This window comes from Cibotium barometz, chromosome 20, assembly GCF_041138505.1.
Source record: "Cibotium barometz isolate CiBa-2024 chromosome 20, ASM4113850v1, whole genome shotgun sequence".
In the NCBI taxonomy this organism is placed as follows: domain Eukaryota; kingdom Viridiplantae; phylum Streptophyta; class Polypodiopsida; order Cyatheales; family Cibotiaceae; genus Cibotium; species Cibotium barometz.
In genome coordinates, this window is record NC_141065.1 from 27,918,230 (window position 1) to 27,944,852 (window position 26,623).

General features: G+C 40.5%; 1 protein-coding gene across 4 annotated transcripts; it reads left to right on the plus strand.

The window, feature by feature from the left end:
• Positions 1 to 214: 214 nt before the first annotated feature.
• LOC147627743 (mitochondrial outer membrane protein porin of 34 kDa-like) lies at positions 215 to 18,692 on the plus strand. Of its 4 annotated transcripts, XM_086814686.1 has the most exons (9): positions 273 to 360; positions 7,212 to 7,380; positions 7,702 to 7,765; positions 7,866 to 7,916; positions 8,704 to 8,771; positions 16,624 to 16,734; positions 17,639 to 17,725; positions 17,841 to 18,049; positions 18,170 to 18,692. In XM_086814686.1, the coding sequence occupies exons 4-9, from the start codon at positions 7,868 to 7,870 to the stop codon at positions 18,474 to 18,476; spliced, it is 831 nt and encodes a 276-aa protein (XP_086670812.1). In that variant the 5' UTR covers positions 273 to 360; positions 7,212 to 7,380; positions 7,702 to 7,765; positions 7,866 to 7,867; the 3' UTR covers positions 18,477 to 18,692. The 4 variants fall into 4 exon arrangements, with proteins under 4 accessions (XP_086670810.1, XP_086670811.1, XP_086670812.1 ...); XM_086814685.1 differs by lacking the exon at positions 7,212 to 7,380 and having other exon boundaries at positions 270 to 360; XM_086814688.1 differs by lacking the exon at positions 7,702 to 7,765.
• Positions 18,693 to 26,623: the final 7,931 nt, after the last annotated feature.

Genomic DNA, 26,623 nt, shown 5'->3' on the forward strand with positions numbered 1-26,623 from the left:
GCATTTGGTTGGGTGCACCTCCAAGTGTGGTCCAACAACCACATAACTTTACGCCAAATAGATAATTTGTAGATGTGTTACTATCAACTCATTTGGGCAGAGAATGCATAATGCCCAAGGATTTTAGTCGTATCACCCTAAACGTTGCGACAAGTTTCTTTGGCCATTGTAGCACAAAGGAGTTTGGGCTAGGGCTTAATGTTTTTTAATAAAAAAAATAGGTTTATGGTTTATTTTTTGTTTTTGGGTTTTTATTACTTGCATGTGTACAACATCGATATTCATTTTTTTGTTGGTGCTGCCTACAGTTTCTTTCCTGCAAGGGTTGTACTTAGCAGTAGCACCATCATCTCCTACCAGGTATGCAAACCCTAACCCTAAGTTTCTTAGCTATCGCTACATCAATCTCTGTAATTTCAAAGCAAGACCTCACCTTATATTTTGAGCCATGGCTACATCTGTCTCAGTAAATCTAGCTCTAATCTCTTAGGTATGTTTTCGCGTGTAGCTTATTAATCAAATTTTATGTCCTGGCTTTGAAAGCCGTAACTTTGAAATAAGCAGAGGCAAGATCATAATAGATTATTTTGCAAAGTCTTTTCTTGTAGATTATCTCAAATTTTTTAACGGTTTTTAGGAGACAGAAATCCGGGAAGGGGTGAGCCTTTGCGTTCCTGGTCAAAACCTGGCATACGCATTCGGTCCAGGGTGGGGACTATGGGGAGGGAATGGCACCTTGAGGTTGTTCCATACCGCCGTCATTACTTGGGTCGAGGTTTTCATGAAAGATCCGTCGGATCAAATTTCTTTATCAGTCGTGGAAGGTTGCCTCCAGCAAGGATGGTAACCTTTGCCGGTGTCACTTTGTGATGATAATCTCAGCATTCATGCTTCAGTTGGATATGATGAAGAGCTTTAGAAATTTTACTTGATTCGGATAACTTTGTGTCAGCCATAGCTTAATGGTTACCAGTAATACACCAAAGCCCTCCAATTTTTCATTCATGAACCACATGTCTAGAATTGAAATGGTCAACTCCAAGTTAGCCATGACATGACAACTGAATCTTTTGCAACACTGTGCGCATCATGTTACACCTTTGGACAGGATTTAGGTTCACGGGTGGTTGTACCACATAATGCTAGTGGGAGGTCTGAAAGTTTTTATCAACCAGTCATGGGTTTGAGATTGTGCAGGGAAATAATTTTTTCTATTAGTTTGGGCCATGTACTCTCGAATTGGGGTGCTTTTTACTTGTTCCTTGATCATTCTTCCTCATGCAAGTTAGGGACCATGTATGGGTCTTCCATTTCTTCATTGCTCAACTACGCTAGTCTCGAAGCATATTTGGCCAATTTGTGTCTGATTTGATATTGGTGCTTGTGCTAAAGATGCATCAATCGCATGCAGGTTTATTGTTTCTTGTCATTGGCCGAACCTATAATCTAGGCTTGTAGTTGTCAATTGATTTATGAGAAACAACATTAACATCATGGGTGCATTTTAATTGAGACACGTGATACATTTTTCCGTCTTCTAGGAAATATGTATTGGTCCCTTTGTGATGTTATGAACAATGGTTTGCTTGTCTACTATTGTCACGAGTTGGAGATTTTGTGGCCAAATGTATGGAAGCTTAAGAGCCGCACCCACTGAATGGGGTGCTAACTTGGCATGTTACGTGATGAGGACATGGGTTCCTATTGCTGAAGTCATTTGGAAGGTTGAGTCAATGGTTTGCATTAAGTGTGGCAGCTCGGGTGTGCGGCATAGTAGTGGAGGATTGTGGAGTAATCAAATGCTCATTTTTGAAGTATAAGATCTATGTTTGACTGTGTAGGCTTCTGCTATGTTTTATTATTGTTGTCCATCATATCTAGTCAGAGGAGGTGACCCTTCTTGAAAAAAATGGACGAGCAAGATGGGTTGCTTCTTAGACCATTATGTGGGAATCACATTTTTTCTTCACCATGCTGAAGAATAGTCCAAGAATGAATAGCTGATAGGCTTCACTCTGAAACAGGTCTTCGTAAGGGCTATGGAATGAGTACTTAGCTTATCTTCAAGAAAAGAACAATTTCACATGTAAAACCTTGAGAAAATATGAAAATAAACAAAAGAGATAGAGTAGAGAGTGAAGACTGGTACCACACTAGGGGTCGAAATAGCCTTGGAGTGATTCCATGTCCGAGTTATACTGGATAAATTCCTTGGAGGAGTCTTGAGTACAAGTTGAAGAGCTCTCTTGTCTATTTACACGTCTCAACAATGAGAGGATAGAGTTCTTGCCCAAAAGCACTTGAGAAAAGCGTTTTAAAACTCACTTATAGTCAAAAAAGCATCATTTTAATAATATAAGCTCTTCTCTTTTTAGTTTTTAAAAAGCTTTTAATCTTTTGCTTTTCGAAAGCTAGTTGCATCATTCTAAGCTTGTAAGGTGGCATTGCGTTTCTTTAATGCCATGCGTAAGTGCCACCTCACCATCGCCATTTTTTTCCATTTTTTAAAACTCTTTTTTTTTTTTTTGGGGGGGGGGGGGGGCGCGTTGTGTTTGCATATCAACAACCTGTATTTTGATGCTTTGGTGACATCCCTCCACTTATTAAACAGTTGTCCTCAACTATAGGGTAACTGTTAGGTCTGGCTTTTCTGTGCTTTTTTGTGGGCTTAGCTCTTCTCTCTCAGCCTCTCGAGACATGATTCTCCTCCTCTTGTGCTTGGCTTTGGGGAGTATCTTGCCCTCACGGTTTTCACCCTTCACATAGAGTGACCTTGGGTTTGACCTCTCTGGCAGATTCTCACCCTTGCACCTCTAGAGTCACCCTCAGGTAGGAGTTTCTTAGCATGATTCTTTTCCTGTCAAACTTAACATGCACTCGTTATATGTTAGAAGACACAAACACCTGCACACATGCTCGTCCTTGGGCTTAACCGGGCGTCCTCGATCCTTGGCACACATACAAATAGCATAAATCAAATAAACAAATGAATGCACAAACAATTCCTTGGTTTTGACTCTAATTTCTTCGTTTTTATACTAGTTTCTTTTGTAGTCCAACTACCCACGTCAGTGTCTAAACTATGGTAGACTAATAGTATTCATATCCATGTAATTCGTTTTAATTTCCTTCATTGATAAACAATGCCTCCATGAGATGGCTAGTCCCATGACTCTTGTACAAAAGATTTAGTGTTGTTCAATCTCAAAGTTGCTCCTTTTGGATACAACTTGGACAACGACCATCGAGTTCTATAATACTCAATTCCCTACAGTGGAATATAAACCTTGAGCATTCTCCTTTGTTCTTGGTTCCTTGGATGTCAAAATACAAAGGTCGGTTGGCTTCTAATCAATTGTCATCAACTGAAATGCTTCCTAATATGCCTATAAAATTTGTAGCTGCTCTCATCCACCCACCTGGCATCCAAAGCTGAAAAATTCTTGAACTTAATAAGGTACTTTCTAGTAACCTTGCCCTGCGATACCCTTCTTTCCTTATGAAAGACAATCTACTATGGCTGAAAAACTTCCTCTAGCTCTTCAACTTCTGGTGGATCCTCGTTTACTAGTTCCAAAGGTTTGGTACCCTTATAAGCTCTTAGGAGACTGACATGAAAAGCATTGTGAATCCTCCAATGATCAGGTAATGCTAGTCTGAAAGCCACATCGTTGATCTTTTTCAATATTTGGAAAGGTCCTAGTACATGGTGGACAACTTAGGATAAACCTTCTCTTTGCCCTTCTTCTTGCGAAGTCTTGCTTTCTCAAACTTCAACAATACCCAAGCACCTTTCTTGTAGTCCACCTCTCTTCTATGCTTATCCGCAGTCTTTTTCTACTTAGCCCTTGACCTCTCTATGGTTGTCCGCACCTGTGCAAAAGCCGTATCCAAATCTGTGACATGCTCATCTGTTGCAAAGATCTCATCCTTAGTCCTTAGAAGTGGTGGTAGTACAACTTTGCCATAAACAATCTCAAACGGTGCCTTTCCTGTGGAACTATGCACTATATTGTTGTAGGTAAACTCTACTAGTGGAAGATACTTCTCCCACTCCGTTTTCTGTTCTGCCACATAGCATTTTAACAAATCCAATACGATTGAATTTTCTATCTCACTCTGGCCATGAGTGTGAATGATACGAGGAAGAAAAATCCAATTATGTCTCCATATTATCAAACAATGCCCTCCAAAACAAACTGGTGGTCATGGGATCTCAATCACCAACTATAGACTTGGGCATTCCATGATGTTTGAACACCTGTGCCAGAAAAACTCTTGCCATGTGGTCTGCCTTGATGGTTTTCCTTACTGGAATGAAATGAGCTTGCTTACTGAACTTGTCCACAATGGTCCAAATACTATCATTCCCAAACTTTGACATTGGCAAGTTAAAAATGAAGTCCATCGCTATACTTTTCCTCTTAAGAAACTTCAAATCTTTCACTGAGTCTTCACTCTTATCCTTTACAAAGATCATATATGTGAAGATGGAAGATTTTATTGCTTTGGAAATAGATACATGGGATACAATAGGGATGGTATCTCCCTTCTTTTCTACAATAGTGATATCCTTATTCTTATGCTTAAAAGAAATAGTCCTCTTAGGAATCTGGATAATAACAGTCTTCCTATGGAACCATGGCATTCCCAAGATGACATCAGAGTGCTTCAAAGGTGAAATATAGAAATCCTCATAGTTGACATAACCTTGGATACGAACCCTCAACTTACCAATGATAGGCGTTACTGCCATTGTGACACTTGTTCCGCATGCAAGGCTGGTCCCATCTCCTCGGGATTGATACCCAATTGTTCTACAAGCTCTATGGAAATGAAATTATCAGTGGCTATCACGTGCTCGCCTGTGCCATGGCTAATCTTCAGCATGAACTGGCTTAATCCTTGATGATTAGTGCAAGTAGTTAGGATAAGCATTTAGGTCACCATTAGAAGCATCATCATCAGGATTAGTAGTAGACTGTAGAACTATCATCTTCATTATCATCGTAATCATTAGCATCATCTTTAACATCATTATCTTTATCATAAACATCATGGAGGGTATGGATGCCCAGTTGGAAGAAGCTAGCAGTGCAGTCGGCTGCCTTTGGAACATCTCACCAGCTAGTTGGCTAGGCCTTAGGTGTTTGGGCAATAGTGTGGACAAGGTAACCAGTTAGCGCAGCATTTAATAAAGAAAATTTTATTGTCCTATGCTAGCCGACAGCAGCAGAACAGCTGGCCGACCAGCACTCCAAACACATATATAAGCATACATCATAATTCAGCAGTGAACTATTCAGTAGATCATCACTCATTCACTCATAGCATCAGTAGAGATATGTAGAAGGGCCAGGGTCACCCCTATGGGGCTGACCAAAGCCCTAAATTAGGTACAAGCATTCAGCTACCTTTTTGTACCATATTAATACAAGAAAACCCTGACACTAAATACTCTCTCTTCTTCTCTCTTCTTTGTCTTAATCATTCTTAATTAGCATCAATGTTCTTAATCAGGCTTAGGGTTGTGGATCAATACAGCAAGGCTTCCGTACATCAACACTGGTTCCTGTGTCAAACAACACTAGAGCATTCTTGTCCTACACTTTGTCCCAAGAGAGGCATAACTCTCTAGCCTTGGGTTCTGAAGTGTTTCCCAATACATCGGGAATCCCACCAACCATTGGCTTAGACTTTACTTGCTCTCGAGGTCCCTTAGCACGATCTGGACGTTGGGCCGACATGTGTCCCTCTTTGCCACATCTAATCATTTCCCTTCCTTGTAGTAGACCTCTATTTGCTCATTGGTCAAGCTGTGCTTTCCTTTGTATGATTTTGGAAAACAACAATTTAACGCGTAAAACCCTGAGAAAATTTGAAAATACAAAAAGAGAGAGTAGAGAGAGAAGACGCCACACTAGGAGTCGAAATAGCCTTGGGTTGACCCCCCGCCCCCCCTCCTCTGAGTGATATTAGATAAAACTCCTTGCAGGAGTCTTGAGTACAAGTTCTTAGAGCTAGAGAGCTCTCGTCTTTTTACACGTCTCAACAAATGAGAGAATAACTGAATTTATAGTTCTTGCCTAAAAGCACTTGAGAAAAGCGCTTTAAAACTCACTTATAGTAAAAAAAAGCATCTTTTTAATAGTAAAGGCTCTTCTCTTGTTAGTTTTTAAAAAGCTTTTAATCTTTTGCTTTCCAAACACTAGTCGCATCATTGCAAGCCTGTAAGGTGACCTTGCGTTGCTTTCTTGCCATGTGTCAGTGCCACATCACCATTGCCGCGCTACATTTTTTTTTGGGGCACGTGTTATGTTTTGCATATCAGCAACCTATATTTTGATAATTTCACTTGTAAAACCTTGAGAAAATATGAAAATAAACAAAAGAGAGAGTAGAGTGAGAAGACACCACACTAGGTCGAAATAGCCTTGGGCCAATCCCCCCACCCCCCCCCTTTTGAGTTATATTCGATAAAACTCCTTAGAGGAGTCTTGAGTACAAGTTCTTAGAGCTAGAGAGCTCTCTTGTCTTTTTACATGCCTCAACAATGAGAGAATAGCTGAATTTATAGTTCTTACCCAAAAGCACTTGAGAAAAGCGCTTTTAAACTCACTATTGGTCCAAAAAGCATCTTTTTAATAATAAAAGCTCTTGCTTTCCAAAAGGTAGTCGCATCATTCCAAGCTTGTAAGGTGACCTTGCACTGCTTTCCTGCCACGCGTCAGAACCATGTCACCATTGCTACTTTTTTTTTCAAAAATATTTAACTTTTTTTTTTTGGGGGGATGCGCTTTGCGTTTTACATATCAGCAACTTGTATTTTGATGCTTCGGTGACACGCTCCAATGATTCTTTTCAAGGCCAGTTCTTGCATGGGGACAATGCATATATAACATTGAGCTAACGCTTTTCTACCCCATTAGATGCTCTCTCAGTCTACTAGAATAATCCTCGAAGGTGAATGATTCCTTGAGGTGTATTCCCTTCATAATTTTCACGAGTGGGTCACATCGATGAGCAGCTTCTCTAGGCTCAACAAGATGTCCTATCTCCTTGATTATGAAGGAAATACATTGCCACAACTAAACTATGCATCCCAATTTTTTCTCACTCTAAAAGACACAGATTTGTTTTGTTTTGGAAAGTACCCACTTCTTGGGCTCCCTCGGCCACCATAGAACTTCCTCTTCTTCTTGGTTTTTCAGGGCTTGGACTTAAGTTTGGGTGATTGCCAACGCTGTTGTGCTATCAAGCATTTCATCCTTTAGCCCTTGGATGGTGTCAGCCCAGACCTTTGCTGGTTTCCTTGCTTCCATTAATTCTGCACGGAGTCCCTCCACCTGAGCTTGGAGCAAGTGCCTTCCGTTGATAAGGGTTCTGATCTTCCCCTCACTCAGCTCCTTTTGTTGCACTAGGATCCTTTCTGCTATGGCAATCTTTTTCTGCATCTCCTCGTTTTGTTGTGCCATCATCTGTCGAAACATAATTAATGAACATTCATGATGTAGCTGCACGCTTGTTTTTTAATTCAGAACTTAAGCATATTTCTTAACTGCATTATACACATCTCTTTTTCTCTTTAATATGTTATCATTAAATGAAGTGCAGATGCATATTTTACACATCTAATGTCTGGTGAGATGTATGAAAGAAAACATTGCTGCTGAGAGCCCATACTCTACTTTTGGTTTGTAGATGCTATCACAGCTACTACTTTGAGCCCTGTCTTTCATACGGTTACTCTATTCTGAAAGACGAGGTTGAACATGCACGCTATGTGCTATGCCTTTTCCATTATGCTTTAAGGCGAAAATGTTCTTGTTCATCTGTCCCTTATGATCATTGATTATGCCACACAGATATGGGAAAGGGACCTGGACTGTTTTCAGAAATCGGCAAGAAGGCTAAAGGTATGCATTTCTAGCAGTGACTTTTGATGCTTTTCACCACTGAGGGAGCAACAGAAGTTGCTGTTGCTTTTGTCAGGATGAGATTTATTTTCTTTTTACTTCTCGGAGAAGGGTTTTCCAAACAAAGAGAATGCGTCTGCTGATGTACTGATGTAATGGATACGACTTTGCTCTGCATGTATGCTTTATGTAGGGGTTTGTTAGGACTTTCTTTGAAACTGGTGCCTGGTAGGACTTTCCAAGCTCTTCTTGAAAGTCCCCTCCACTGCGACATAGGCAACAACTTGGGTTGAAGAGCTGTGTGATGGGCAACCATCTTGCACGGAAGAATCCCGCTGCACTCATGGGCATATGGCCCGGCAGGCCTTCCGTTTCCGGAGCTTCATGGGCGTTGCCAGCGTGCGTTTGCACGTTTTCACCGTGCTTGTGGCATGGGCCGGGTGGCCAGTTGACTGGAACTTCGATTAACCAGGTGGGCGGGCTTCTCTCGTATGACACTATACAGTGTCCTTGGCTCGTACATTTAAGTATTGGATAAATAAAAGGATGAAAGGTGAAGACATGTCATGGGCATGTCGTGTAGCGATGAAGGTGTTCGACTCTGCTGGCTGGGTTTGAACCTTGCTAGCTACAACTGTTGGATGTGCTGGTGTCTTGTCAATTAATAATGTATACAACCTCTAAAAAATAAAAGAATGCAAGGTGATATCTAAGTGCTTCTTTAGTTGGATGTATCCTTTGAAATTTTATTCAATCAATTTCACAAAGACATGATGTCTTTTTGCAGATTTGTTGACAAAGGATTATCTACAAGACCAGAAAATTACAATAACAACAGAGACCGAGTCTGGATTGGTGAGGAGACCTTTTTAATCCCTATTTTTTAGTTGGATGGTTTTGTGAGAACAATATAGGGCTTTCTTTTCAAAAGCTATTAACACGGATGAAATCTAATGCAATCTAGAGTTTTTTGGCTTCTTTTTACTAGTTGACTAGTTTGTGCTGTTTGGGTTTGTGTTCCGCTTCCTGTTCTTTTCTTTAGTCTGAAAGGTGAAGGTGATGAGTGTCTGAATAATCTTGAGGAATCATCAATCTTTCTTGGAGCCGCTGGACAAGAAGGCTGTCACGTGCATAGCCGTGGACATGGCTTACCTCAGATCTAATCCCTGATTTAGGTAGCAGTTTTAGGGCACTAGCGGGCTCAGGCAGGGAAGAAGCAGCAATTCCATGAGTATCAGGCTTCAGGAAGCTGGCCGACAGCAGGTGGTACCGTCAGGGCTGGCCGACAACAGCATTCAGGGCTTTTTATCACTTTATATCAATCATGGACAAAATGGAATTGGCCGGCCAGGTTACAGGGCATAATTGGAGCCTATAACAAGGATAGGCCAGCATACAACATAAATCATCTGGGCAGGTCATTAGGCAGGTCCATTCAGTTAGAAGTCAGTCCTCTTTTGGAAGGCCAAAGGCCATAGTAGTTTATTGCTATTGCCTTAGCTGGATCAAGTACAGCAAGGCTTCTGCTCATGCAAGAAAGGCTCATGGATCTTTGATTAAGGAACTGAAAGACCTGCGATAGAGGCTCCTCTCAGTTGTTCTCTTTAGTCTGAAAAGGGGAGGTGATAAGTGTGATTAATAATGGTCTCCCCAATAACCATCCATCTTTTCTAGATGTAGTTGGTCTATGGATCAGTAATTGTTAGTCTTCATAAGGGGAAGTTGGACAACAAGGCCCATGGATGTGTGATAGAGGAGGCACTTTTGTAATCTCATTGTCATAGTCCGTTGAAAGCTACAGCCTAATGCCACCTTATCACAAGTGTTAGTGCCTCTCAGGACTTACAGATGTTTTGAAGATGGTATGTCTCTCTTGCACCAAGTGCTAATGCTATTTCAGACCGTTTGTCCAGTGTCTCATTGACTCAGCATTGGCATTTAGCTCTCTTCACCATAATATGTATCTGGCCATATCCAGCGGGCACAGCTTACTTCCCTTGTCCCTTGTCCCTTGCTTCTTGCATCTTCTTTATTGTGCCCTTCCTTTTTTCCATTTGGACTTGATTTTGCTGATGTGGAATTGTAGATATTATTTGAGAGCGGGCATGCTTTTGTAGTTTTAAACTTATTTTTGAGAGGTTTTTCCTGTTTGGGATCAATTGCTTCTCTCCTTGCTTTTTTTGCTGAGGTGATTGTGATTCCCTTCTTTTTCTTCGCTTCTTTGACATTCCTCTTCAGTAGTTTCTCCCTTTTTCTTTTTCAAAAGTGTAGCTGCAATGGGTTGTAGCTCTTTTTCTTTCTTGAAAAGTTTTGTCTATCTTCTAATTTTTGTCTTTATTCCTTCACCACATGGCTCCCTTTTGTCTTTTCCTTGTTTAGCATTTTTTTGTTGAAATATCGAGCTCAACAAGTGTTACGGTAAACATTGATGACCCGCCTAGGTAATAGCTTCCATACTTATGTCACTGGAGAGTACGGTTGATACGCCGCCCGTGGATGACAGGCTGCGTGATAACCACTTTGGATTACTAGAGTTATGGCATAGTTAGAGCTTTAGCTCATATAGTGGGGTTTACATTATGGACCGACCATTCCTACGTTAGTGTGTAGGAGAGTACTGTCCTTTTATGTATGTCCTCTTATCTTTTAGTTATATGGTTGTAGAGAAGAAAAAAAGATAGAAGAAATTCAGCCATCCATCTTTCTTGTGTCTTGCACTATCTTGTATGTGTGTGTATTTGCTTGCAAGGAACTCAAGCTCTTCCTCTCTTTCGCATTCTCTTTATTGGTTTTAGAGCTCCGGTTTGTGTGAGCGCTAAGGAGGCAAGCAAGAGGGAAGAACAAGCAAGGAAGGAAGCGGTACACGGGTAAAAGCATCATCATCTCTTTCCCTTCTTGTTTAGGTACAACACTCCCTTTGTAGCTTTGGGAAGAATGACCAATTTCTTGATGGGTAAAGGATTTTGGGACTGTGTCGAAGGAGACAATGAGGAGCCTCCAGAGTTATCTGAAGAGAATGCCACTCCAGCAAATATAAAGGCATTCAAGGACTGGAATCAGGGTGCAAGGAAAGTCATGTATTGGCTTCGATCAGTGTCACAGACACAATGATAGGACACATACAAGATGCCAACACTCTAGCAGCTGCATGGTGGAACTTGGTGCAGATGTTATAAATCAATACAAAGCCAAGGAAATTGCAGCTAAAACAAGAGTTGTATACTGTGGAAAAGAAAAGCATGTCTATCAATGAGTATGCTTTAAACAAGAGGTCTTCGCGATGGAAGTGCTTGGAGTGTTGAAATCTTCGTTTCGTCGCAATCCTTCGCGACAAAAGTCTTCAAGAGGATGAAGGGAACCCTGGGAAAGCATCCCCTATGGTTCAACTTGAGAATGGAAGGCTAAAATTAGGGTTTTCAGCAAAAAGGTTAGAAATTACAACAAAAATAAGTGCTATTTTGCTGAATTTCAGTCATTGGGAGTATGTAGGAGAGTGAACATCACCTGGAAACACTCTTAGAAGTTGGAAAAACACTCTAGCAAGCTTGGATATGGAGTTGGGAAGGAGAAAGTGTAGAAAATACAACCAAAGAGGCCTCATGAAAGAGGCGCCTACTTCTAGAGAGAGGGAAGAGTGAGGTGGTGAGTTGTCTACTCTAGGTGTCAGGTAGGTGCTTTGTGGTGCAAGCTAGAACAGACACATGGCTAGTTACTCCCTTTGTACAAAGGGGATAATGTCTGGGCGGTGGACATTGGGTTTTGTCCACCTCGGGACATTAGTGTGTGTGAACACAGGGTTGGGCATAATTTATAAGTGAGTTTTGGTCGCCCAAAACTTAATGAAGTGAGTACACACTCACTTATAAATTAGTGCTAATTCCTAAGGCTAGGCTTATGACCAATACTTACCACTTGTCACATGCCACATAACCATGTCAGCACAGTTTCACACGCACGGTTCACGAGCGGGCGTCTCCTTACCCAGAACTACACATTGGTCGAGCATGCATGAAAACAGCATGCAATTTCAATTGCAAGCAAGCACATAAAGATGCTATGCAATGCAGCATTGGTATGGACAATCCCTATTCATGAGACTACACCAAAATAGATGTTCTCCAGGCAAGTATACAAGGTACCAGACCCAATGGAACACCAATCCACCAGGCATTTTTGGACATGTACACAAATGTACAAGTCCGAACGGAAAGTCAATTCCATAGTATCACATGAGTGGCATCAATTCCCGGCATATACAACTATCATGGACACCAGTCCAATGTTCATACATGATGAGAAAGCACGGGTGGACCAATTGGGTGGCCAAATGGTGACATCCCCCCGGCTTCTAAACAGTTGTCCGTAACTGAAAAGCATCCAAATATGTCTACAACAAATGCGGGAAATCTTTGAAGAATTCTTCATCTACCCATTTAGCATCAATGGAAAGATAGTTCTTAAACTTCACAAGGTAAAGCTTGACAACTTTGCCTACAGACAGCAAGCTTGTGTTCCTTGTGATACACAATCTGCTTTGGCTGCAAAATCTCCTTAAGCTCATCCACTTTTGGTGGATCCTCAATGGCTGTTTCACTAGGCTCTAGCTCTACATACTTGCGAAGGAGACTCGCATGAAAAGCATTGTGTATGTGCCAATGACTAGGCAATGCCAATTTGAAAGCCACTTCATTGATCTTCTCGATCACTCAAAAAGGCCCATAGTACCAAGTTGCAAGCTTAGGATATGCACCGTCTTTGCTAGGCCTCTTTGCAAGTCTTGATTTCTCAAATTTCAGCAATACCCAATCATTCTCTTTAACATCCAATTGTCTTCTATGCTTGTTGGCAGCCTTTTTATGCTTGCCTTGTGACCTTGCAATGGCTGTCCGTACGTGAGTAAAAGCAATATCCAAGTCTCTTACATACTCATCAGCTACAAATATCTCACTCTTTCTGCGAAGGATGGGTGGCAAAACCACCTTACCATAAACAATCTCAAACGGGGCCTTTTCCGTAGATGCATGCACCGTGTTGTTGTATGCAAATTCCACAAGCGGTAAGTACTTCTCCCAAGAAGAATTTTGATCTGGCACATAATATTTCAAGAGATCCAATACGGCTGAATTTGTAGCCTCACTTTACCCATCCGTTTGAGGGTGATAAGCTGATGAGAAGTCCAATTTGGTGTCCATGCTATCGAATAAGGCTTGCAAAAAGAGACTTATAGTCCTGGGATGTGTATCTCCCACAATGGACTTCGGCATTCCATGATGCTTGAACACTCGTGTAAAAGATATATTTTAGCCATATGCATAACTTTGATGGTCTTTTTGATCGGCAAGAAGTGAGCTTGCTTGCTAAACCTGTCCATAATTGTCCAAATAGCATCATTATCTTGTTGGGTCCATGGCAAGTTGTAGATCTGATATATGTCAGCGCAAAGAATCAGGTAGCTGATATCTTCACGAAGGCGTTGGTCACAGAGAAGCTCCACAGGTTTAGGAACTTACTTGGAGTGCAGTGTGTGGAGTTGAGCCCGAGGGAGAGTGTTGAGATATCGAGCTCAACTAGTGCTACGATGGACATTGATAACCCGCTTGAGTGATAGCTTCCGCACTTATGCCATTGTTATGGTTGGTGAGATTATGGTTGATATGTCACCAGTGGATGACAGGCTATGTGACAGCCACTTTGGAGTACTAGATTTATGGCATAGTTATAGCGCCGGCTCATATAGTCGGGTTCACACTATGGACTGACCATTTGTATGTTAGTGTAGGAGAGTACGGTCCCTTTATGTATGTACTCTTATCTATTAGTTATATGGTTTTAGAGAAGAAAAAAAGATGGAAGAAAATTCAGCCATACATCTCTCTTGTTGAGAAAACGTGGTGCTCATGCTAGATCAAGTGTGTGGAGAGGAGAGACTCAAAAAGTACAAGAACAAACTCTTGCTTATTAAGTTGTTTATGAATACAACTAGGTCTTGCTCTCATACAAAATGCCTCATGGCTTCACCTTTAAATAGACGAGCAAGTGGACCTCAAGTCCATTCACACTCACACCCTTCTCTCACCCTTCTACATGACCTTAGTCCCTTAATACCCCCCCTCAATATCAACTATGAAAGAATTGGAATAGGTGGTATTGGACATAGGTTGCCTTTATAACATTAGGCATACAAGGATGCCATGGTGGTGTGGTTATCTAGGATTTACAAATGTGTTCCTAGAGCCTTAGAGGCTAATACAATGTTGCCTTCTAAGTCTTTATTTGTTGTCGATGAAGATGTACACCTTGATGATGGTGCACCCCACTCTTTGTATTTGCTTGACTTCTTGTGATGACATGGTTGAGACATACATGCCATTGCTTCCACCACATGCTTTCCACCTTGACCATTCTCACACAATGATCATGACAAGGCTGCCACCCTTGCTTAAGTGGTTTGCTTTTAGATGGTCCTCCAATATGCTTTATGCTTCCTTGAATAATATATTTCCTCCATGAGTAATGAGGTAGATTTAAATAGGGAAGGGAAAGGGAGGGTCTTACCACTTGCCTTATGGATTGGTCAAGGGCAGTGTCTACTCCACAATTACAATAGCTTTTATGCATGTTGGTTAAATGATACCCTTTAGGGTTTGAAGTTACAAGCTTAATGAGTAATTGGTTGAGGTAAATACGCAAACAAATAAGGTTTATTATCTTTGGCTCAAGAAGGAGAGGACATGGCTCATAATGTTGCCAATGCCTCTTACAAAAGTAATGCCAAAAGATGCTTAAAATCATGACAACCAACAAGGTAGAGCATTTAGGGATTCTATGCTCAACCTTACAACTCATCTTATACGATGAAAATGCAGAATATGCAGCGGAATGACATGCCTTGGGCTTGGAAAGTGAGAACATATAGCTTATGGCATGCCTATGTCTCTTACAAACAAGGGCCTCAAGGGTAATACACAACAATGTTGAAAATAAACACTAAGTGTACATGTGTTCAAGTTTAAACAACTCAAGTAGTGAGTTTGTTGATGAAAAAACCAGAGATCTTCAACCTCTTTGACTCATGAGATGAAGACAATTGGTTCATGGTTGCACCATTTCTCCTTGGAAGAAACGGGTTGACAATGAAGACTTGAATGTGGCACTTATGGTGTGTGCCCGGCCTCCATGTTGATGAAGAAGAGCCTTCTTAATGTAATTGACCTCCTTCTTTGATGGTTAAGACCACCTTAGTGTTAAGCAACACTTTGGTTAATATCACCATTAGTGTGTATAAAACACAATTAGTACTAAAAAGTACATTTTTAGTGTAAAATAACACTTATTTTGGTGATTAGTTCACCATTAGTGTTTAATAACACTATTAGTGTTTAAGAACACTTTATAATAACCTCCCTTTGTTGGATTAATAGCTTAATTAGTGTTAAACAACACAATTAGTGCTTAAAAGCACACTTTGAAAGCTTTGAAAGCTTGAAAGTTGATGTTGATGTTGAAGCTTGAGAGCATGAGGCTTATGGGTACCTCATGTGAATGGAACCTCTTCAAAATCAAGAGAAATCTCAGCAACAAACATTTATTTCATCACTTGATTGATTAGAGCAAGGGAGTTGATGATACGAGCAAGAAAAAATCACCAAACATTAAGCTTTAATGGAAGCTTGAGGGGAAAAGAGAGAGGCGACTGGTTTTCTTCAGATTTCCGTCGCGTCAGGGCGTCATCGGAGCTCAAATCAGAGTTGTAGTACCTCCACTCAATGAGGGGGTTGAGCTCCACACAAGAAAGATAAGGAAAAAATGGATATTTTTGACCTAATCTATACCACAAGTGGTTCAAATCACCTAAGCTCTAGATACCATGTTGAGAAAACGTGGTGCTCATGCTAGATCAAGTGTGTGGAGAGGAGAGACTCAAAAAGTACAAGAACAAACTCTTGCTTATTAAGTTGTTTATGAATACAACTAGGCCTTGCTCTCATACAAAATGCCTCATGGCTTCACCTTTAAATAGATGAGCAAGTGGATCTCAAGTCCATTCACACTCACACCCTTCTCTCATCCTTCTACATAACCTTAGTCGCTTAATATCTCTCGTGTCTTGCACTCTCTTGTGTGTGTGTGTGTGTGTTTGCTTGCAAGGAACTCAAGCTCTCCCTCTCCTTCGCACTCTTTATTTTTGCTATGTCGTGTACTTGTTAACGATGTTGGGCTCATCTCTTCACTTTATTCCTTTATCACTTTCCTATCGTCTCTTCCCCCTTGGATGTGCTATGATGAGGTCAAGCTCATTGTGAGTTTCTCTTTTGATTTCTTATCTTTGTTGAGATTATGATATATTTGCAAACGCTGTGGTAAGTTAGGTTTTGGGATTCCTCGTCTCTCTCCCAGGCAGCTGGTTGATTGGCCTTGCTCCCAGGGCATTCAGTTGGTGTGGTGATGTGTGTTTTTATTCATGAGCATATCTGAGTACTTGATTTTGGCATTTTTGTCTACATAAAGCTCAAGATTGAGGGGGCGTGGATCAAGTTGCTTCAATTTTAGTAAAATTTCAATGTATTAGCCTTGACACAAACAACTTTTTTTCTTTACAAGAAATAGGAATTCTGGAGTACAATTCTTTTGTTTTTGTCAGGGGCGGGGGGGGGGGGGGTTTGGCTTTTTGCCATGTTGTAATTGAAATGACAAATTTTGTGTGCAGGTTTTTACTTCTAGTAGTGTAAAGAAAGGAGATGTTCTGATTGGTGATGTGTTGACACAATTCAAAAGCAAGAACGTGGCAACTGATGTCAAAGTGGACACAAATTCTTGCGTATATTCTCTTTACTCTCTTCCTTTTGTGGTTGGTGTTTCTAGTCTTTGCTTTTTGGCTGCTGTTTTAGACTTGGTCTAGGCAATAATATTGAGGATGATTTATAATACCTTGTCAAAGATCATGAATATCTCTGGCAATTGTTTAGTGCAAAGCTAGTAAACCATTGGTGGTGAACCTTTAGAGGTGGTTCACCCACCAACAAAACCAGGTGAACCTTTAGAGGTGGTTCACCCACCAACAAAACCAGGTCATATATCAAAGAACAACTATAAAAAGCAGAATGACATCAACAATGGGAAGTTGCAGCAAGGGAACTATGCATCCTTAAGCAAGCAAAATCTGAGAAGCTTAAGTGCTCATATACTTGAGGGAGAGTAATCATATTGCTGCCTACCTTAGACAGATGGAGTAAAATTCTGAGAGAGAGAGAGAGAGAGAGAGAGAGAGAGTAAATAACTCAAGTGGCTGCAAGTTCACTATGTGTATAGAGTGGGTGAGAGCTTTGTCCTTTCAGGGGCTATGTAGTGAACTGTTCTTGCGCCCATGTAGCATGTCATAGATACCCCTCTGGGCATGGTCTCTAGTAGGTGGTGAGTGTCTCATGTGGTTCTACAAATTGTGGGTCTATGAGATCCTGGGGATATTTGAGTTGCCCCCAGAGAGAGATGCCGAGAGAGAGAGAGAGAGAGAGAGAGAGAGAGAGAGAGAGAGGTGCACAGATGTGGTATTTAATAGATTGATACCGAGTGATTTTTGATGGTTTTGCTCCAGGTCCCAAGGCAGTATTCTGCTTTGCAGTTCCACAAAAATAGGTCTTTGATGTGTGTGTGTGTGTGTGAGAGAGAGAGAGAGAGAGAGAGAGAGAGAGAGAGAGAGACAGTCATAACACTGTTTTTAACAGATTTATACCACAGTCACAGTAGATGAGCTTGCGCCGGGATTGAAGACCATCATAAACTTCACAATTCCAGATAAGAACTCTGGGAAGGTAGATCACATTTTAGCTCAGCTGATTTGCAAAACAGTGCATTGATTTCTCAAAGCATAAGCACCGCGTGGGGTTTTATAGTCCTTTTTCACGATACTTGTTTTTGTTTGTCCAGTTGGAGGCGCAGTACCGTCATGAGCATGCTGGTATCTGCTCGGTTGTTGGGATGACTGCAGTCCCTGTTGTTGAGGTCAATGCAGCCTTTGGTGGCGAAGGATTTTCTTTGGGTGGGGAAGTTGCTTTTGACGTTGGGTCTGGTGTGTTTACGAAGTACAATGCGGGTTTAGGGCTGACCAAACCTGATTTCAGTGCTGCATTTTTTATGTATGGATCTTTTGATATTACACTGTTCAATGCATATGGGATCAAAGCATGCATGTTTTAAGACTGAGCTCTCATGCCATGCCATTACATTGGTTGCTTTTATACACTGTTTGCTTACAGCTTGGACAAAGGAGAAACATTGAAGGCTTCCTATTTGCACAATATGAATTCCGACATCAAGACGACTGTTGCAGCAGAGATTCTGCACAAGTTGTCAACTAGTGATACCACATTCACAGTTGGAAGCTCCTATGCACTTGATCCCATTACTACTGTGAAGACTCGTCTGAACAACCATGGTAAACTGGGGGCTCTTCTGCAGCATGAGTTCAGGCCAAAATCAACAATTACCATCTCCACTGAGGTAGATACCAAGGCTTTGGATAGGCAAGCTAAGGTTGGTTTGGCATTGGCTCTTAAACCCTGAGGTATTTGTCAGTAAATTATGTCCTGTGGTAGTTATCTTCTTAATACATGCCATTCCAGAGTGGATATTTTCACTAAACAAGAGGTGCAATTTTGTTGAAGTCTCAGTGGAGTTCTACATAAATACACCAGCTGAAAACCCTTAGGTAAACTGTTCTGACATTTTTGTTTTTTGGTTGAGCACACTTGATTGTAATAATTTAGTTTTTTCAGCCAATGGGGCTTTTGCAAGACTCTCTTTTTTGTTACTGGCTGACGATGTTTACTGCTTAGATAAATTCAATAAGATAAGGTGATCATGAGATCTCTCGGCATTAAAACTAGGGCTAGCTGTTGTAGGCGTGCTGCTAATGGAAAAATAGACCTTTGCCGGTTTGATTTAAATTGAGAATGCTGATTTTCCCTTATCACCGCACTAGTGTTCCCTTGCTCCATTATATACTTAGGCTAGAAGAGCACTGAAGTTATCCTGGTGGTTCTTTTTTTAAATTTTAAAGTTTGCATTGGTCGCATTCATTGCTCCAAGAAGCTTGTGTGCTGCAGAAGAATTGATTGTGTTGAAATTGGATGTGACAAGTCTATCTTTGAAACAAGATACAAATTTGCATGAAATTTTCTTTTGATCAAACTGAAATAAGTCTGCTTGTGCTATGCTGCTAGCGCAAAGCTGAGTGAACCGTGAATTCCGTCCATGTAAAGCAGGCCACTCTTGGATTCTCAATGTCTTGCAATCATGAAGTACTTTTGCCCCGCTACTCATGACAAAACAAAACTGCGAAGGGAGGCGTCGGAGTTCTGTTTGTATGGGTGTGGCCAGGTGTTATTTTGATCAGCTTCTGGTTGGTTGGTTGGCTTGTTTGCTCAATGTTTTCCTGGCCTATGTGATTAACATTCTTAATTAGTTTACTGGTGGAAGTTATTCCATTTTCATTGTACCATGATTGCCTATGGTATGCAGTTCTAACAACTAAGATATTCGCACTGGTTTGCATTATATAGCCTGGTGGAACATTTCTGCTTAATTAGGCATTACAATGGGCGGCACACTTCAGAAGAACTATTGTGCATTTTTGGCTTCCCATGTAAATAAAGCTAGGCTCTGCGAAAGTTTTTGGTTGGGCCTTGTAGCAGTTAAAATTTGTTTTTGAAAATTTGCCTTGCCAGTTTTGTATTGTGAAAAAATGAAGTCTTGATGGCCCATAAACATTGTAGCTTAATGTGAAAAGTAATGCCTACTGCCTACAATACTAAAGCTCTGAGTTTTTTATTTCTCAAAGATCGTTTGAGAACCCACCCTCCCCACCTCTGTACTTCCACTTCACCTCTCTCTTGTCTAGCTTGCTTGCCAACCCTTAGCATTATATTTGTCGATCCTTACAACTTTTGTGTGTTAAAACTAGAATGCTTGGGCAGTTGTGGTTGGGGTTTTTCAGATGGTAGGTTGTATCGTTTGTTGGGATGTATGCAGGAGTACGTGGCATACTGTTCCAGTATGATCTGAGAAGGGTTGGTTCCGGAACTACGACATGCCTCGCCAGCATTGATATGTCTAATATATTACTACTTATCTTAACATGGGAACAAGTATGGAAATTGCCAATATTTAGTTTGAAATTGTCAGTGTACTGAAATTTTCATGTACAATCTAATTTTGTCTAGTTAACATAAATTGATTGTGTATAAATTGATCTACAATAGTTATCTTCTCTTCAAGAAGTAATTCTTTCCACTCTTCACAAGATGTCTATTGAGTGTATTATGCCTATGTGGCTTGGTTTAACCGTTCTTGCCTAGAATGGTGTCCATTGTTGCCAAAATTGAGACCAGCAAATTGACACTAAAAGACATGCATTTTTTCGCTCCTTAAGTCATTTTTCACGGTGGGGAGTTGGTGGGTTGTGTGCAACTCTCTTGGGCAAGTCTATTGTGTGCCCTATATATTTGCTTCTGTTGGGCACACATGTGATTCTCTAAATTATGTGTTTCTTCTTGCCTCTTCGAGAGGAGAGGAAGGGGGTTGGACTGGGTGTCTTTCATGTTCTCATTAAGGTTATTTGGTAGTGGCTTTTCTGCAGCATATTGTATTTTTATCAGTGTGAGGTTAGACAATGGTGTAATTGGCAATTTTGAAATAAAAAATGTGTAACATTTTTTATTTCAATGAACTGTTATAACATTTTTGAGTCGTTTGGTTTCTAGGAGGTGGAGACACACATTTTTAGCCATGATGTAGCAATTTTGAAGCATATTGTAAAAGAACCCCTTCTTTTGTATCCAGGAGTTGGTAAGGTATCACAGTCTCATCATGTATGTGGTGCCTTTGTCATGATCTTCTTTATAATTCTTGGAACAAGTTTTTGCTAATAATTTAACTCGATTTTGAAGAAGTGCATCTTATGTGAATTTATGTGTGATTGATGAGGGTGTCTGCCAAAAAAGAGAGAGAACTATTGCATTCCATTTGCACATATCCGAATTTTGTTACTTGGCTGCTGCGTGCATTGAGTGATACACTGCAAGCATGTTGCATTGTAGCTACTTTTGCAATCATAACCGTATTGTAGCTATTTTGCCAATCATAATTTCTTGCTTAAGTCAATACATGATCAACAAAGTAGGCTGAAGCTTGAGATCTAGAAGAGCGTACTTAACCTAAACTTGATGTAGCTATTGAATCGAATGAACCACCCTGATTGCTTTGATGGCCAAAGGGAAACAATAAGGCAACACTTTCAGTCTCAATCATGATGTTTGTTGGGGCAGGAGCAGTAGGAAAGGTTGAAAGGTTGTCAACTCTGAGTAACGGAATTCTCTCTCATGTAGCAATTGAGAGTGTCTTGTAGGTGTATCGATGAAATTTCGTGTGTCAGTGCTACAGACTTTGATGGCTCACCATGTTCTGTAGCTATGATATCACCTTAGGGTGTTTACACACTTGGGTGGAAGCCCACGAAAGAGTTTTGCCCAACCAATTAGATCATCACAATCACACGTCCGTCTGACATTTCTTTACAGACTGTGACCACGTCCATGCACCCTCGGCACTGATGTGTTTGATGATTGGAGCCCAACAACCACCGTTCTAGTTTCGGGCGGAATAGCTTGCCCACAGCTCTCAGTTGCTGGACACTTTTATGTGGGCATGCTCACGGTCTGTAAAGGGTATTGTTGCCTAGCAATTGTTTATCAAAAAGGTGCTTGCCCAGAGCTCTGAACATTTTTCGTGGGTAGGCCCGTAGTCTGTAAACACCTTAAGACTTTGCTATTGATATGATGTTAAACGGTGTACTTCCTTGATGGGTCTTCAAAATCGATGCTATAGTCTCATCTCAGGGGCCAAGATGAAAATGCCCACTCTTATTTGTTTTGTAGTTTTGGATGACAAGGTTATTCTCAATATCATTTGCAACGATATCTGCAACTTGGGATGAAGCAAGTTGGATGACAAGGTTTTTCTCAATATCATATGCAAGGTTACTTTTGGATGACAAGGTTTTTCTCAATATCATAAACCATGTACGAAATCATGGATATTTTATGCATGAAAACCCTCTTTCTGGACTTGCAAAATCCCTTAGCCCAATTTATAACCTCCTTAAAAATGCTCCTCTAAGTCCCAGAAGAAAGCCTCAAGAAATTGACATAAAAAAAGTACTCTAAAACAATCCTAAAAGAGCTCCATAGTCCTATAAACTATGCATGCAAGCAGGGAAAAATATTCACAAAATTGGATTGCACAAATGATCAACCTATATTGAGTTCTCAATCACAAGAGAAATCCCACATACAAAGTCAAAAGTGGATCCCAAGAAGTATTATAGGCCAAAATGAACTTGTCTTCTCTCAAACACTTGGGAGAAAGAGAAATATGTTGAAGCCTTTTCTCCGTTTTATGGCCCCCTCATGGCCATGCATGGGTTGGTCCCATTTGTCATCATTCTATGTGGGCTATGTGCTGGTTCCTCTTAGTCTTGAGCATTGTGTAGGCCATCTCATCTCCTGGTTGTGAAATTTGGGTGGCTTCCCTTTGCAACCTTAACATGTTTCCTTGGGCATGCTTTGTTTTCTTGGCCATGGTTGAAGGCTCTAAACAGATTTTTCAAAAAAAAGAAAAATTTGATAGCATCCCCCCCTTAGATTCACTGTTTTCTTTGTGTGTGTAATTTAGTGTGCGCATTATTCTGGTCCATCTTGGGCCACTAAAAACATTTTGAATCGTGTTTTTAAATTTAAGTGTAATAATTTGGATTTGTTATGATCTTATTTAATTAATATATTTTATTTAAAATATATTTGATTAATATAATTTGTATGTAATATTCAAAAATATTTTAGCTGTGCTGCCACGATCCTTCAAGCCCCAACCTCACCATCTAGCTCTGTAAACAACACCATAAACTTCATTAAAAGGGCATGAGCTCTAGTGAAGGAGTGAGAGTAAGACCATGAACCTCAAGGTTCACTCCCTCATGAAGCGGCCAAACCATGTTTTTCATATTAGGTGTCGATCTTGAGGTGGGTTTATCCCAAGTGGACTATGACAAAACAAACAACCCAACAACTGCAGTTATGGTAATAAAGACATGTCTTCTTTTTGTAGTACCATAGGGATGAGTGTTTCTCAAAACACATAATAATAAACACACACAATGCAAGCAAGAGTCCCACTTCCCACATGAGCTCTTTATAGAAGCATCTTCACCACGGAATTAAGTTCTAGTTCTTCTCCATTCGGATAAGGAATAGGGAACATGAGGAAGGGTAAAGAGCCAATGTCGGGGACTACCTCAAACCAAAGGGACATAACATGTCCTTTGTTTGTAGGCAAGCCTGCAACCTCAAAGCTAGGTTGGCATGAGATGAGTGCCATTAGAAACCACACATCCCCCAACCCCATGGGGTAAGAAATCCTAAACCCTGAAACATAGGGTTCTGTGCAACCACTCCCTTACATTCCATCCACATGAATAGACATGCTTAGGATGGTATTTGAAATGGGAAGGTGGGTTACCACACACACATACCACTTAGAGGTTTAGAGTTGGGCAAAACAAAGGCAACACATGTATCAAGGGATGATGACTAAATTTGATGAAACTGGAGATTTGATTCACTATCTACAGAAGCTCGATCAAATTTGCGAGGCCATGAAAAATATTGATGATCCTGCCAAGGTTTATTCATTTAGACTTTGCCTTGAAGGAAAAGTAAGCCACTTGTTTAGGTCACATGAAAAGGCCAACTATAAGGTCTTCAGACACACTTTCATTGTGGGTCATTAGAGCTAGATGGAGCCCTATCACACATATCTATAACCTCAAACAAGAGGAGGGTGAAACAATGCATGACTACATTGTTAGATCAATATCTCCACATGAGATGTAGCTAGTAGACTAGATGATTTATAGAATCGGGTCACATAAGCGGGGTTAGCTGTTTGTACTTGACCACCTAATTAAGTATTGGCTCTAGTTCAGCTTGCACCTTCCTTACAACTGTTTGGGCTTGTTTTATTCGCTCCTTCTCTAACACAAGGTTAGGATACTCTTTAAGTTTGAAAGGTTTGCATAGTCAATGGCTTTTTTCTTTTTGGGACGAGCTAGTTTGACAAAGAGATCGCATGTTATCTTTGCCTAGGGAAGCATCTTTGGAGCTATCATTTGAAACAACTTTCAACGGTCACGACAACATCATCACCCTTGACAACTAATCATGTGTTGGATTTGTGCATGCTCTTCAAGGTTGGTAAACTTTGATTAAGGTCCTTTTCACGTACAAAGAAGGTATTTCTAAGGCCGTTTATCTACTTCTATGATGTTAGGATAACTTGATTAGAAGTGATGCTTAGACTTTATGTTTAGACATAGCAAGCATATTAAACACTATGAGCTACTCAAGTACTCAAATGAGAACTGATTAAGGACTAATGACCTAAATATTAACATAATGAGGGCAAGATGATGATAATAGCACATTCATAAATCTCCATTGAGTAGAGACCTTGACATGATTACATGTGTTGAGCTCAGCTATCTCATCAATATTCACAGCAGCAGCGGTAAAGGAACCATGGGCAAGATCAGCACTTGGTCCAACAAAGAAGGTCTCATTTCCACAACGGGGCCAAAATTGAAGACATCATAGTCCTCAAATTGGTGCCCAGCATGTGCTCACTTTCTTCACTTCACTAGAAGGCAAGGGACTATCACAACATAGCGTGTCTCACTCACCATCCTAGAGACAAGTTGCTTTTATGCCAACCAAAAAATTGGGTCGACGAATCCTTTACCAGTGAACTCCAAGGCTCGTGCAAGATTTCAGCAACATAGCCAAGCTACACCACATACTTACAAAGATCTTTTATCATGCCATCGACAAACAAATTCCACCCCTTATGCCTCACCCAACCCTTTCCTAGCTTATAAAGTAGCATCTCTTCGATAACCCCAAGCTTCAACTTCCCCCAAAGAAGAGGCAAAAGTTAGAGACATCCTAAATTCCTCAATCTCCTCACCACGGCTAACCATGGAGTAACCTTCAACCTTCAACCATCCACGTGCCTCTTGTCTATAAGTGCAACCCTTAACTATGCACACACCTCGTATAAGAGCAACCGCAACAGCTACCCCTAGAAGCCACAATCCCATTCCCCGATCTAGTCAAAAGGAAGATCCTATCGGCGGCTTTGTAAGTGTTACAGGACCATGGTACATGGAGATTAGATTATTCCAAAAATTAAATAATAAAAGAAATTAACCATAACATCATAGCATAAATAAAGAGCATGAAAAACCAAAGAACACAAGATTGGGTGCAATCTCCCCCCCGACGTGTGTGGCTCCACTCCCACACATGGTATTTAAATCATATTAATAAATTTAGCCCTTGGAGCCATTAATAGCATAGCTTTTCCAAAATTGGGCTTTTTACAAAATTGAACCTTAGTTCAATGCTTTTAAAGCATCTCATAAAAAATAAACCTTGCCCAACATATTTACAATGGGCCAAACCATACAAAATTAAATATTTAGCACAAATGTGCTTGGCTAGATAATCTCGTCCAATGTCCACCTTGGCTCATGATCTATACACTCAACATAATCCATAATGTTAGATCACAATTACTTTGGAATCACTCACAAAAATAATTCTAACAAATGGAAATCATTCACTACCATGCTTCACACATGAACCATGCATCACACATAGATAATTGGATTCACTCCCATGAAAAAATATTCTGAAAAATCTCACTCTTGTGATAGTCCTCCCGTTTGAGAAAGCAATTGTCCTCGGTTGTAACTATCAGCACACACGAGTGATTAAACATATTAATTGTTCCCACATTAGAATCACTCACAATGCTATTATGTATTTAAGTGGATTCACTCCCACATGTCCTCACATGCATCACACGTGTCTTAAAGTTGATTGGATTCACTCACGATAAAATTCACAGAACCTTTACACGCATCACATGTGTCTTAGAGTTGATCAGACTAAAACACAATTAAACTCCTACATTGGATTCACTCACAATGTTTTCATACGCGTCACACGTATTCAGAGAGTACACCACACGTTTCACACGTGTCACAGCTGGTTGGATTCACTCACACGTGTCACAGCTGGTTGGATTCACTCACAACCAACTAGGGTCACCCTCATTAAGAATTAATTAAAAAGAGTTGATTGGATTCACTCACAATCAAACTCACACATTTCTTACATGCGTCACACATGTCACAGTTGGTTGGATTCACTCACAACTAAATTAATCACACTTGGGTCACCCAAGATATTCTTTTTAGTTATTGGATCACCCAATAATTAATTACCATAACATTGCCTCTTGTTTGGGTTGCAACTGACCTCACTTGCATATTTAATTAGCAAGTGAAGAGAGTCGGAATATAAAGCCGTCACACAGATAGAATCTCTCTCAATACTAGATTGTGATAAGTTATCCGTTCACAGATAAATATCACTTAGATTATCTGAAAACGGACATCAAAAGAGTATCTTTCACATACACCAATATAAGTATCTTTCACAGACACTAGCACAACTATCTCTCACAGACACTTGGTTAACCTTATATTGAAATAAAAAAAAGAATAATTTGAAGAAATTATTTTAAATGAGGTG